Raw genomic sequence first — 14528 nt, forward strand, 5'->3', positions numbered from 1 at the left:
ACCAAGTTTAAATAATGAAAATTTGATCCTTCTAATTTTTCTATTTAGTGAAAAACAAGTGCTTCTTCTGATAACTAAAAAAAAATTAGAAAAACCTTTTTATAATTAAATAATGTTATGTCTCTAATCCTAGAGTGTTTTTCCTAAGTGATATGAATTTGTCAAAGTTCAATAATTTCAAAGATCTCCTTTGCAACAGACATAAGAGTAAAAGCTAAAATAAGAAAATATGTTTTTCAAAGCTTAATCATGGAGGGGAAAAGATGAATAATAAATACCTAATTTTTAGGGTGTAAGAATGGAAATAAGTGAGAGAGAAAAAAAGACAAATTGATAGATGTGATAAATAATATGAAAAAAACTAAGAGACAAAAAATTAAAGAGATAAAAGAATATATATATATATATATATATATATATATATATATATGATAACAAAAATTTGAGAGTAAAGGTTGCACTTGTATGTGTGGCCTCAGTGAGAGAGTGAATTGAATGTGCTAAGTCAAAAGTGAGTCTAAAGAGGTGAGTGCACTAGAGTCCATGGATTCCAGTATGCATGTGTGCTTATTTTTTTTCTTTTTTTTTATATAGGAAAATGTTAGTTGTTAGTTTTTGATAGAATATTAATTAGAAAGATTTGAATCAATCACATTTTTACATGTTTTTCCTTAATCATCAAATCAATCTTATAATTTTAGGTGTGTGCTTAGGTAAGTGTGTAAGAGAGTGATTGGGTGCAAATGAATCCCTAGATTTTTGCAATGGGAGATGAGATAGGAAATTGGAAAAATCTTTTTGGAGAGTGAATCTATTTCCATATGAAATAATTGGGAATTGGTCTATGTATGTACAAAGCCAGTTATTTGGAATCACCAAATTGGGAGTAAATTTTTTTTTTCATTTTCTAAAATCCCTAATATATTATTTTATAAAATTTAATTCAACATTTTTTGAATCAATTCTGAATACGAAAGAAAACAAAATCAAATATTAGATTTTATTGAGTCAAAACAATCAAACTTAATTAAATGAATCTTTTGTTATTTTTTTCTTTACTTTTATTCCTTTATTTTTATTCCTATTTAAAATATCTGTGTCCAATGTTGCACTCGCATCCTCCTACATTTACATATGGATTCTATATCAAGCAAAAATTCACAAAAGTGATGATGCTGAAAATGAAGTGATACTATATCATTACTCCACATGATAAGGTTACTGTCTACCAGATTTGATCTAACTTGAGAGGGTGATGGACTAGCAAACTTATTCCAAAAGTTTCAGATACATACCCTCCAATATATATGACAAGTACACACTTGGCTATATTTTAAATGCAAAGGACTCCTCAATCATATGAAAGTCACCTTCATCCATTAAAGCTAAGACCTTAAATTTCAAGATCAGGATCACCCACCATTTATTCTCCTTTGTACATTTGCAGCAACACCATCTCTCACCAATCACCAGATCATTTGACAATCCTACCACAATCTAAATTCTCCAACTGGGTGAAATTGTACGTGCCAAACAATTACGTACCCTTATGTGTAGTACTAATCATTAAACTAATTACAAACCTGTTAATTACTGTATTGAAAGTTAATGTGTTAAAGTATCAATATATGATGTTATCCAAACACACTTTTTTAAATATATACTGATGTCTCTGATGCACCCTTTTGTTTTTAAGAGAAGTTAGAAAACTACATTTTCTATTTGTTATTTATAGAAAAAAAAAATAGAAAACAGGTTTAGTTTACCTATTTTTCTAAGAGTCTTGATTTTTGTTCCATTTTTGTTGTTGTTGTCGTCGTCTTACGTTTATAATAAATTAGTATTTTTACCTCTCTCTCCACTTATTACAAATTAAATGGAATAAGGAAATGTAAAAAAAAAAAAAAAAAACATGAAGCAAATTATTAAAAAAAAAAAAACAGTTATGGTATATGCATAAATATCAAGTCATGATCTGCACTGTTCATAAAATTAAAAGCAACTGCAAGCATGGGGCTCGAGAGCAATATAGAATGACTAGCAAAGAATTATGTGCGTCCATTACTCAATAGAAAAAAAAAATCAAAAGATGAAATTCCGTTTTCATCCCAGTGTTAAGTGTCATATGAGAAGAGGTCAACAAATATGGGCTTGCAAAGAAAATTAGATTAATTTCATTGCAATCATTCCACTCATTTTCCATGCGGGATACTTTTGTTTTTTGCTTACATTCCCTGCGGAATACTAATGCCATATATATACTTGTTCACCAACATCCCAGATAACTATGGGCAAAAGGAAGTAGGGTTTCATGCGTTTTGTGGGTGTGGAGAATGTGAATCAGAAGCCCCATGGTGTGAACGTCGGAGGGGGAAACTACGGTGCAGAACAAAAACGCTCCATTTCGGCACGTGAGGAATTCCAATCTGTTTAGTCCATCCAATTCACAAATTAAAATTAAATTAAATTTTGCATTTGTTTAATCCATCAAATTCACTAAATGTTTATTTTAATTTCGCATTTGATTCCTAATAATTTAATTCACAAATGATCATGTTTTATAAAATCCTACAATGAACTTGGAAGTTTTGACTGTCAGATATCAACATCTAAAACACACCTTAAAATTGACCTAAAGCTTGGTTTAAGCATCCAATTTTTTGACCCGGGCCGCCGCGACACGCTGACAACAGCAATGACCGGCGCCGTGGCGAGATGCTGGACTTCCGGAACCTGAAGGTGGTTTCCACCGTGGGGCGTGGTGTTTCTGGCGCGGTCGTACGGGCGATGGCGGGTGCAAGAGGGTGTCGTTCGAGAGGCACATACTGCGTCATTTCGATCACCCGCTTTTTCCACGGTTCCGTGGGGCCTTCAAGACGGAGCAGCTCACGGGGTTTGCTATTGATTATTGCCACGGTGGGAATCTGCATTCTCTTAGGAAGAGGCAACCGGAGAAAACGTTCTCTGAAAAAAGCATAAGGTACCCCTTTTAATGCAAAAAACATATAATTCTTTTTAAAAAATTATGATGCTAGCGTTATTTTTAAGTAGTCATTTGCAGAAGCGAAATCAAAACACATAAAAGCTTCAAACTTGTGCAGAAAAAAAAAATGCTCGCTGCTGCTACTTCAGCTTCTCGGCACCTTCTTCAACGCGATGCCAGAATCGGTGCTTGCAGTGGCAGTGGCAATCGAGTTCGTTCTCTTTTGACTGCTTCTGCCATCACCACAACCTACCCAATTCGCATTAGAAAATGTTACAGTGACGGTTATGGAATTAGTTTCAATAACCCTAAACACAGAACCCGCCCAAGTTTGCTTTTTGCTGTAAAAGGGTTCCTCTCTGATTCATCAAATTCTAATTCCCCACATGGCAGAGTTACCAGACCTTACTTACCACACCTGTTAATGTTAGTTCAATTGTCTAACTTTTTTTTATTTTTTATTTCAGACTACTTAAATAATGTCACCCTCTCAGACGACACGTGGCAATTAATCAAATTTATAAATTAAATTATCAGGAACTAAATATAAAATTTGAACTAAAATAAAGGACTAAAGTACAATTTTACCAACTTAAATACCTGTATGTTACAATAAATGAGAGAGAAACGAGGACCCACTTTTTAAAGAAAAATCATGATCAAACAGAGATGGGAGGATTATTAGCTAGGATGATCCTTGGGATTTGATAATTCGTTTTAACAAAATCTTTGTTGGATTAGATCAGAGATTACCTCAAAAAGAATAATTTGGTGGATTTGTCCTACGTACATGGAATCGGGTGCAGGCGTGCAGGGTTGCAGCACCTAGCTCCACTCTGTCTACCAGAGTACCAGACCCTTTCCTTTTCTCTCTCTCTCTCTCTGATGCAAGTGCAGTCACACTTCAATAATCGTGCACTTAAGAATGATGTGTACCAATGTTCAGAATTCAGATTACGAGCTTCTTTTTACCTTGATTCAAAAGTACGCTTATGTCATTCATCTGAGTTTACTAGTAAATAATTAGTGCTTTTCCATCTTATCAAAATAGGATTGGTTATTACTACTTAGGTGTTGTTAATTAATACATTTAGGATATTCATTAATGAAGTAGAACGAAAAAATATTTATAATGTAAATTATGAAAAAGCATAAAAAATTATAAATTATGCAATTTTATGTATCTTAATAAAAATATATTTTTTAAATTCTTTAACTAATATCCTAATAACACTTACTAATATTTATCATATTATTATTCAAAATGGCCTTTGGTGGGTTGCTGCTTTGATCGTGCTCAATTTAATAGTAGTAATAGTTAGATACAGTATTTTCTTAAAGACATGATGTCGGTCAATGTTCAGTATGGCTAAAGAAGATATAAAATATTTATTTATAATAATAATATAAAAAAAATTGATTTTAGTGCTTAAATAAAATTTTGACAAATTTAAATTCTTGTAACTTTTTTCATTAATATTTTTAGTCCTGTTGTTAAGTATCATTACATGGATTACTAATTTAACATAACAATCATATGTTTTTTTAAAAAAATATATATATGTTTATAGTTCTCATCATTTTATAAAACTCACTTCATTAAAATTTATTATTGGTCTTAATTTCTCAACAATTTTTTGGACCTACTATACTCACTTAACTTTTTTCCACTATTATTTTTAGTCATTTTAATTAAATATTATCATTAAATGATGATGTAACAATAACATGACTTATTACGTGAATATGACTTGTTACGTGAATTACTAGTATGATGTAGCAATCAGTAATAAGTAATAAACATTATTGGTTCAAGAAAATTTTCTTACAGTTCTTAGGCTCTACAAATTTTGGGGTGGTGTAAAATGCTAGAAAATAGTACATAGGAGTGAAATTTAAAAAATAGAATATATAGAATTAATGCAAATAAAAAAATATGAAATGCAACAAACAAAGGAAAAATGAATAGAACAATTACGCAACAAAGGAAGAAAGAAAGAAATATAGTAGAAAATGAGATGTGTTTTGGTGGTGGATGTAGGATGATTGTGGTGGTGTTTTGGTGCTTTGAGTTTTGATTCATGGGTTTAATGGTTTATGATTTTACTTATTCTTACTAATTTTGTTTATTGTGTGTTGTTGATTTTGGACTTGGATTAGAGTTCAGTGGGTTGTTGATTTGTGTATTGTAGTTTATTGATTTTGCTTACTACATCTCCTTCCTTCATTTTTTTTTCAAAATTTTATCACAGGACTGTCACTTTAAAATAGTATTCCACTTGACAACAGTCACATGGTTGTCGATCAAATCACTATTCAATGACAATATTTGATGAAAAAGACTAAAAATAATGATGTGTAAAATTTGAAGGACTAAGATCGATAAAAAAAAATTATTGATAAAAAATTTGTTGAGGAATGAAGATAAGTAAAAAAATTATTGAAGGACTAAAAATTAACTTTATAAAAAAAATAAAAGACTAAAATAATTTATCTAAAAATTTTGCGTGTGATTGTGACATTAAATTAGTAACCCACATTACAAGTCATGTGATTGTCACATACATAAAGCAAATAATTCTAAGTTAAAGCACAACAAAATGACTGTTTTTATGGACGCTTAAGGTCTGAAACACTTATATCCTGCAATACAAGGTTTGTTAATACTTCATAAATTTTAATAGTCTTTTTGTTATCATCAAAACATTTTACGGGCTAGACATTTCATAGTGTTTTCTCTTCCTGTGATTCTTATGTCTTAACTATCATTAATGATTACTTTAGAGGTGTTTGGATTCATTTGATTGCCAATAAGTTGAAGATTGCAAAATTGATCAAGAATTTTTGTGTAAGGACTCATTCAATATAATTCAATAAAAAAAGTGAAATGAATTAGAGACAATAATGAGATTCAGAGTGTTTGTTTTACGGATAAATTTTTTAGTCTTACGAATACTAGAGAGATAAAATTTATTTTGTATTTGTTATCAAGTAGCTAGTACACATGACTTATTAAGTACAATCAACATAATAATAAAAAATTATGTATAATCAAAGAATTAACATGTATATAGTATAGGAAAATGTTTGTTTGACACCCCTTGAAGTGTCTACACCTTAAGAGAGAAAGAAAAAAATAAATAAGTGAATATATAATTTGATTGATGATGTAGTGTGATAAGAAAAAATTAGAAACATCAAAAATAAAGAATATTGATAGAGTATTTCAAATTTATAAATGTCCAAATATAATCATCCGTATAAGAAAAATGTTTGTTTGTATATGATCAAGTAGCTGGTACACATGACTTATTAAGTATAGCCTTGCCCTTGACAAGTTATCAAGATACTCCACAAACTCAAATATCGAAAAAATGGAAAACTTTAGTGATGGAAAGAGATACTAATAGTAATCGATCAAAGGTGGTAGGCCAATACCCATGGGACCTATGGTGGCATGGGGAATAGGTTAGCTCGAGAGAATAATAATAATAATAATAATAAACAGTATAAAAATGTAACGACAAGAGTGAGTCGCAAAGCAAGTGGAATAAAGCAAATAGACAGCCCAACATGCGAGTTTGTATTATATAATAATGTCATTTCTCTGCCGTTGAACAGATAATCTGTCCCTTTTGTCTCTTCGATCCCCATATTACTCCCTCACTCCTCACTCACACAAACACACAAATACTCTCTCTTTGAAAACTCCCAACCCACATTGATACCTCTATTTTTTTTACTCTCTTTTTGTGTTCCATATTCTCTCTCACCATTTTCACCTGCATTCAATTCTCCAAATCATTACTCTTTGAGACTCTCATAGATACCCCAAAATGGGTTCTAGAGCACGTTGGCGCCAGAGTTGGGCTCCACAGCCCTTGACACCCTTAATGGAAGGCCCTGGCCCTGAAATGCAAGAGGAAGGAACCAAGAAAGAGAGTTCATGGGAAGTAATAAGGGAATGGTTCAGGACTCAGAAGATCTCCCCAAGTGGAAGTTTTTCACAATCATCATCATCATTCTATGGAACCATTCATGCCAAGACACAAGATTTGAGGCTCTTGCTTGGTGTCTTGGGCTGTCCCTTGGCTCCTATTCCCTCAGCACATGATCCCACTCTTAGCATTCACATCAAAGACACCCCATTTGTAAGCCTTCTCTACACTTCAATTAAAATGTTGCCTTTAGACAAAAACTTAAATGTAGTTTAATTCTTCCATGTTTTCAGTTTTGTTCTCCAATCATAATCGGAGTTTCATATCAGTAACTAATTATGTTAATCGTTACCGAGTTAAAACTCTAATTCTGATCGAAAAATAACACCAAAAGTATATGAGAAACTGTATCTAAGTTTTGTCCTTTTTGTTTTACTTTTGTATATAACTTAGGTTTCAAATTAAAGTTTTAATTTAAATGTATTGGCAACCCTATTGTGACTCTAGTTGCAGCCACATCAACTATTAAGATTTTAGAGTTTGGTACAATTAATTCCATTTTTGTGTATAATATGGTTGGGTGACATTTTCCACTAATATATATGACTTAAAACAGGAAACTTCAACTGCCAAATACATTATCCAGCAGTATTTGGCAGCCACGGGGTGCCTAAAACAGCAAAAGGACACTAAAAACATGTATGCCACTGGGATGGTGAAGATGATTTGCTGTGAGACAGAGATTTCATCTGGGAAGAATGTCAAGTGCTTGGGTACAAGAAGCAGTGAAAATGGTTGCTTTGTGCTTTGGCAGATGCAACCTGGTATGTGGTCTCTTGAATTGGTGGTTGGTGACCACAAGGTGGTTGCAGGCAGCAATGGCAAAACCGTGTGGCGGCACACACCATGGCTTGGCACACATGCAGCCAAAGGCCCCCAAAGACCCCTTCGTCGCCTCATTCAGGTATAACAAGTTAAAATTATTAACTATACCTAACATACTAATTACTAACATTTATTTATAAAAAAAAAGTTACACCTAAAATTAGATTTCATTAATTAAATTTCCTATAGAAATGAATTATTGGGTCTGATTTGTTTGAGTGCAAATTGAGAATGAGACTTATTTTGCTATATATGTTAAAACTTGTCCTAGTACAAATTAAGAGAGAAAATTTTAAAATAAAAAGTGTATTTGTTCACTGTTTTCTTTGATACACCAAACAAAATTTGAACAATTGTGCATTGGTCTTTTGTTTGGTGGGTAAGACTTTATTTGTTGGAATTGAGGCTTGGGGGGACATGGCCCTAGGCTTCAAAGCATATTGTACCAAACAAATATAAAGATTGAAAAAACAACAAATTGAAATCCCAATGGAATGAAGGGTATATATCGAGCTGACAATGATGGAGAAACTGTCCCTTGCTTTACCCTACAATGTGGGCTTGTTTTCTTTAAGAAATTAGTATACTTACATGCCACGTGACTGTCAGTCTGACGTCATCTATGATTATTTGTATAGCTCATGAGTCATGATCTTGGGATTGCCACTTACTGCAGGTTGCTAAGGGTACCTTGAATTATCCTTTTGCTTTTGCTTTTCCTTTTTTATTTTGCACTTTAATGAACAGTCCTTCACCCTCCCACTGCATTATTGCCCCTGCTTTCATGCCTAAATAATATTCCCTTTTTCGTTTGTACTTGTTTCACTCTTCGGCAATGTTTGCCATAGGATAACGTATCACTCCTTCCCTGCTCGTTTTATGAACAGCCTAGTTTTTCTTTTCTTTCCTTTAAAAAGTGTACAAATAAAACATAAAATGACCACGTAAATTCAATTTATTATTTATGGGACTGTTATAGGCGTTATGGTGTAGTATTCTTAAAGAAAAAGTTTCTTGCCTATGCTATATTTTTCATATATATTATTCTGATCAAGGTAAAAAAATCATACGGGTAATTAACTTACACAAACATCATAATTATTTGGTATTTACAAGAACATTCGAGTCTATCAAAATAATAAAAATTATCGTATAGTCTAAGATTTGCTAGTGTTTATGGTCTTGACTAATATACATTTTATTATGAGAAAAAGTCAATAAAACTTTATTATATGTCAGGTAAAATTGGGCAAAACGACTAGCTGCACTTAACGTCTAACTTTTGAAAACATGTAAATTTAGTCAATTTTTGAAAGAGTCAATAACATTTTTTTACCAACACAAAATTAGAACTTAATTCATCAATTTAGAAGTATAAGGGAAAGTATGACCACAAATACAATTTTTTTTTCCTTTATTTTATTATTGCAAGGAGAGTGTGTAAACTAGGGTTTTGTTGCTGTTGAATACAGGGCTTGGATCCAAAGACCACAGCGAGTTTATTCACCAACGCGCAATGCTTGGGCGAGAATCGAATTGGGACCGTGGATTGCTTCGTGCTAAAGGTCTCGGCCGATCGTGCGGCAGTGGTTGAAAGGAGTGAGGGCCCCGCAGAGGTGATAAGGCACATTCTATACGGTTACTTTTGCCAAAAGAGTGGACTCCTCATATACCTAGAAGACTCTCACCTCACAAGGGTCCCAACACAAGACAATGATACGGTGTATTGGGAGACCACCATAGGGAGCAGCATCGGCGACTACCGGGACGTTGATGGCATCCTCATTGCACATCAAGGGCGGTCCGTCGCAACGGTGTTCCGGTTCGGGGAGCTCTCGATGCAGCATAGCCGGACCCGGATGGAGGAGATTTGGACCATTGATGATGTTATGTTTAATGTACCTGGACTCTCCATGGACCATTTCATTCCTCCAGCTGATATCTTTGACAATATAAATTCTCCATGATGATGATAATAACCTAACCTTTTATTAGGGGGGTTTTTTGGGTTACTTTTTTTTTTTTTTTTTTAATCTTTCCTTGTCAATGTGAATTGTAATATTACTTAATTTGGGGGTGGTATAATCAAAGGATTGGTGGGAGAAGGTGTAATTTTACTTGTCTTTGTTTCTTGTTTGCTAATGTAAGGTTTAAGTGACCAGTAAGTAGTTAGTTGGTGTTTCATGTCATTAAGCTCAAATGACAAATTCAAGAGGGGGATGGAATAATTGTTACGTACTCATCAACTGGTATAAGACAATGAGGGCACATATTTATGTACTTCATTTGGAGAAATTGTGGGATATTGATCATTGATGCCATTTTAATAACTTTTTTGTTTTACGTTTGCCGAAATATTTCTCATCAGAAAACATTCATTGCATTTTCTAATGTTTGTATCTGGAAATGAATCGCTAAAGCCTGGAATTGGATGGCTTACCTTATTTGCGCCTTTCTAATGCCGCAACATTAATTCATTCTGAGTTTGATGGCAACTGAATTGGGAGTGGCCAGTGGCATTAAATATCATTATATGTTTGTTGAGGTAGCTAGCATTTATATTCTTGTTTGGGAATTTAAATGAGGGGCTGTTATGTAATGGGTATATGAAACCCACGTGAAGTTACGAGGGGTGTTATTTTGTTTTAAGGGTGCTGTTAACATGTGCCCTTAGGGCACATGTTAATGTGTAATAAATGATGGTTGGTCCCCACTTATTATACTTTGGAAAAAACAGCATCATAAATGTGGGACCACTTATTATACTTTGGAAGTTAATTTTCTCTTTGTCCAAAATAAAATAGGTGGGACCATGAGCCATTTATTACTCCTTAACATGTGCCTTAAGGGCACATGTTAACATTGCCCTTGTTTTAATCTTTGAACCAACTAATCGATTGAAGATAAATAAAGTTTAATTAAAAATTATTTTTTATCAAGGTGAGAGAGTGTTAATTGCTTGATCAAGGGGCAGGGCATTTGTGCTGTGGTCTACTGGGCTTAAGAAACAATTATAGTCCCTTTTCAATATGTATGGTGTGTGGTACCACTTGTATCTTTTACCCTAATAATAAAATAAGTTTGTTTGTCGAAAAAAAAAAACAAAACATTCATTCTGAGTTTTATTTTAACCACAATTTTTTCACTATTAGTGTCCTTCAATTTTTTTTTAAAATTAATTAACTTAAAAACAGGTCCAATTTCATCTGTTATTTAAGGATAAAATACGCATTACATAAGATTTTTATTTATGACATGTTTGGATACATATTTAAAATTAATTGATTCACATTTGCTCGAAGCTATATGTAGCTTCTGTATCTTTTGTGCATTTGACATGAAAATATTATCATATGTAATTATAAACGGGAATGCAAACATGCTATTAATAATGATCAGATAATTAATGATATGAGAAACTAGTCTTGATATGGTAGTTGGTAAATACAGTGTATCAGTTGAAACTCACAAAATATTTAAACTAAATGACATAAAAAAGTGTTTCATCAGCTGCATTGATTGTGTGCTCATGATCACAATGTTTATAGATAAATAATTGTTTTTATGAAAAAAAATAAACAACAAAAGAAATGTTTTGACAAATGAAATTACAATAGCATGACTTGATTTTAAATGGAAGAAAATCTGAGAATGTCCAATTTTTTTTTTTATTTTTTTCTGAATGCTGAGAAGGTCCAACTGACACAATAGGAACATGAAATGTCAAAATTACACAATTACTTGAAAAGTAAAAATTCAAATCTTTCAAGTAAATTGCATAAGGTACATTTCATGTACGTCAAGGCATTAAAATCATTATAAAATTTTGTTTTAAAATTATCAATGTTTAATTTACCCAGACCATTCAGTAAAATAAATAAAAAATAACCACAGGAACGTGGACATTTTTTTTTTAAAGAAAAATACATAACTATCACTTTTTCTTTTATCTCACTTTCAGTCTATTTTTTTCCCTATCTCTCTCTTTATTATTCAACAATCATTTATTACATGTTCTCCTTTTCTGTTTTCATTTTTTTCTCTCAGCTTCTTTTTTCCTTCCTTCCCCACTCCGAATCTGGATCTACACTTATCATTTTTCTTTTTATCAACTGCAGAGGATCGATACTAATCCCAGTACTACACATAGCTTGCATAGAGGAGACAAAGGTACGAAATTGATGTAGAAAAAATGAAAATTAGGGTTGCCATATCATTCTTTTCCTATAGCTGGTGTAGAAAAGTCATATGGTTATTTTAAAGATTAACTAATATTGATAAAAATGGAAAACAACAAAAAGTTTGGTAGGTGGGAGCTAGTACAGGGTGAATCCTAAGTTAAAAATTAAATCCCATATATTGGACAGTGAGAAAAACATTATTATGAACAAATTTAATCTCTTCATTCCCGCCACCTCCCCTCCAAAAAATCTCCTAAGATCTATTTAAATTATAAAAAAAATATTCTAAAAAACAATTAGCACTTGAAATTGATAGAATCACATATTATTGTGCATATTGATTAAAGATTTATTTTTTTGTATGTAAATTAGAAGTCACTCCATTTCTTTTAATGAATCTTGTTACTTTATTACAAAAAAGTATTTCCTCATGATCTGCTCTCTATAACGTTCATAAAGTTTCCAGATCAAAAACAAAATTGAAAAAGTATCATTCGATCAATGAGAAGTAGTGATTCACTCACTTTGATAAAGTATTTCTTTATTATGATTTCATATTCTCATGAAAAGTCACTCACTTAATTGTATAACATCCCAAATCTACAATGAGAAAAGTATTGTTTCTTACACATTTTTTCTTTAATTTATGTACTTAAAACAAACACTTTCTAAGAAAACTTGTTAAGCATATAGTAAAATCAGTTTCGTTTATCAGGCATAGCAATTTGATAATTAAAATGTCTTTTTCCTTGCAGTTGATTTATGTTTTCCGAATCTACACTACGGATATGGAATGTACTATCTTATAAACAATTTTATCGTAACAAGTGAATCAATGTTTGTTAATTTGGTATAGTAGATAAAATATCTTTAAAAAAGTTAAAGTCAAGAATACAAATAAAGTTGTTGAAATGAGGGAAAGTTCTGCAGACACAGCTTGCAATACATAGGGTTAAACCTAACTTAAGTGTTAGATCGAAATCCTGTACAGAAGCCTAGTCACATACGAATTTTATAAAGTATTTGATTAAAATCTTTTCAGGTTGTAACTTTTGCTTTTCGGCAAATACATGCATAGTTAGATATCTTCAAAAGACGAAGACCCGAAATTTTAGGTAAATAAAGGATCAATTTGGAAGGAAATGACTCAAAGTCGGTGTCCTTTGACGGCCCATATATTGAGTATCATCAGGGAACAGGTAACACTAATATGGGCCTAAATGATAATGGAAATGGCTCAATATTCATTCATTTTTGGGCTGAAAAGAGAAAAGCCATGCCTTTTGGGTTGGTTACTAAATTCATGAGCCCACGTCACAGATTATTAATAGCAAAATACTTCTCTTAATCCTACCTCAATCTATTTTTTATTTAATTACGATATTAGTTTGAAATATCTAGTCTGACTTTTTATATTTAATAGAATATTTTATTTCGATTATATTTTTTCTCATCATAAGACTTAAATTCAAAATCTTATTTTAATAGATTTAAGTCTAATTTTACATGAATTAATGACATATTGATACAAATTAAATCATATTTTTTTTTAAAACTTTACAACAATAGTTCCTTTCCTCCTATGTATCTCCAAGAATAATGAGAAATCAAAGTTATATAATATTTATAAAATCTTTGTAGGTTAACTAATTATAATTAAAATTTTACTTTTATAAAAATACAAAAAGTCATTGATTCTATTTTTAAAATGTAGAGATTACCGAATCATCACGATAATGTAATAAATTAAAATATAAATTTTCACAGTAATAATATTATTAATTAATTGATTAATAGTGTCTTGATTATTTTAAATAATTAAAAATAAATAATAAATAAAAGTATAATATTTAAAAATATAAATTGTATATTTTATATAACAATTTTTAATTTTAAATGACTCAAAACTTATTTTATATTAACTATGTTATAATTAAGATTTAAGAATAATTGAGTTTTTTTTCGTTTTATGTATTGATAACAATTAAAATGTTAGAAATAATTAATTATATAACTCTGACTAATAATTTTGTAATTGATAAAAAATGAAATTTAACAAATTATATTAATTAATCTTTATATATAATTTTTCCTAAAGCCTTAAAATGTCTAGACACGGCCTTGATATTATAGAACAATGATTTCTAATTGTTGATAGTGTAAAGTTTTTTTTTTTTATAATGTATAATCATTAGACTATCTTATCTTTATCTTTATATTATATTATTCATTCGATTTAAAATGCATTTGATAAAGTTTTTTGAAAAAAATTATCGATCAGAAAAATTAAAACAAATTTTCTAATCTAAATAATGGGCAAAAATTAAATTTAGGAACGAGAGTAGGACGAGTTTTCCTAATTTTTAGTAAAGGTAGAGTTGGATACTTATTTTTTCCTTCTTGACAGGATGGTGGCGAATCTGAAAAGGGAGAGCAAAATTTGCTTATTGTCACGTCTATTCATAAGTAATGACATTTTTTTATGTATATTAAACAAGAGAATTTAAGTTATGGAAAAGGAATCGTTTTAGATGATTTGTC

At 31.2% G+C, this 14528-nt stretch overlaps 1 protein-coding gene across 1 annotated transcript; it reads left to right on the forward strand.

Moving 5' to 3' along the window:
• The first annotated feature begins 6607 nt into the window (after nt 1-6607).
• On the forward strand, nt 6608-10136 carry LOC114422937. Its single transcript, XM_028389507.1, has 3 exons — nt 6608-7134; nt 7538-7885; nt 9279-10136. Exons 1-3 carry the CDS (start codon nt 6820-6822, stop codon nt 9771-9773), a joined length of 1158 nt encoding a protein of 385 aa, XP_028245308.1. The 5' UTR covers nt 6608-6819; the 3' UTR covers nt 9774-10136.
• Nucleotides 10137-14528: the final 4392 nt, after the last annotated feature.

This window comes from Glycine soja, chromosome 8, assembly GCF_004193775.1.
Source record: "Glycine soja cultivar W05 chromosome 8, ASM419377v2, whole genome shotgun sequence".
In the NCBI taxonomy this organism is placed as follows: domain Eukaryota; kingdom Viridiplantae; phylum Streptophyta; class Magnoliopsida; order Fabales; family Fabaceae; genus Glycine; species Glycine soja.

Coding starts and splice junctions, on each gene's coding strand:
- LOC114422937 (XM_028389507.1), top strand. CDS start 6,820: ATGGGTTCTAGAGCACGTTGGCGCCAGAGTTGGGCTCCACAGCCCTTG. Junction 7,135..7,537: donor ACATCAAAGACACCCCATTT/GTAAGCCTTCTC, acceptor GACTTAAAACAG/GAAACTTCAACTGCCAAATA. Junction 7,886..9,278: donor CCCTTCGTCGCCTCATTCAG/GTATAACAAGTT, acceptor TGTTGAATACAG/GGCTTGGATCCAAAGACCAC.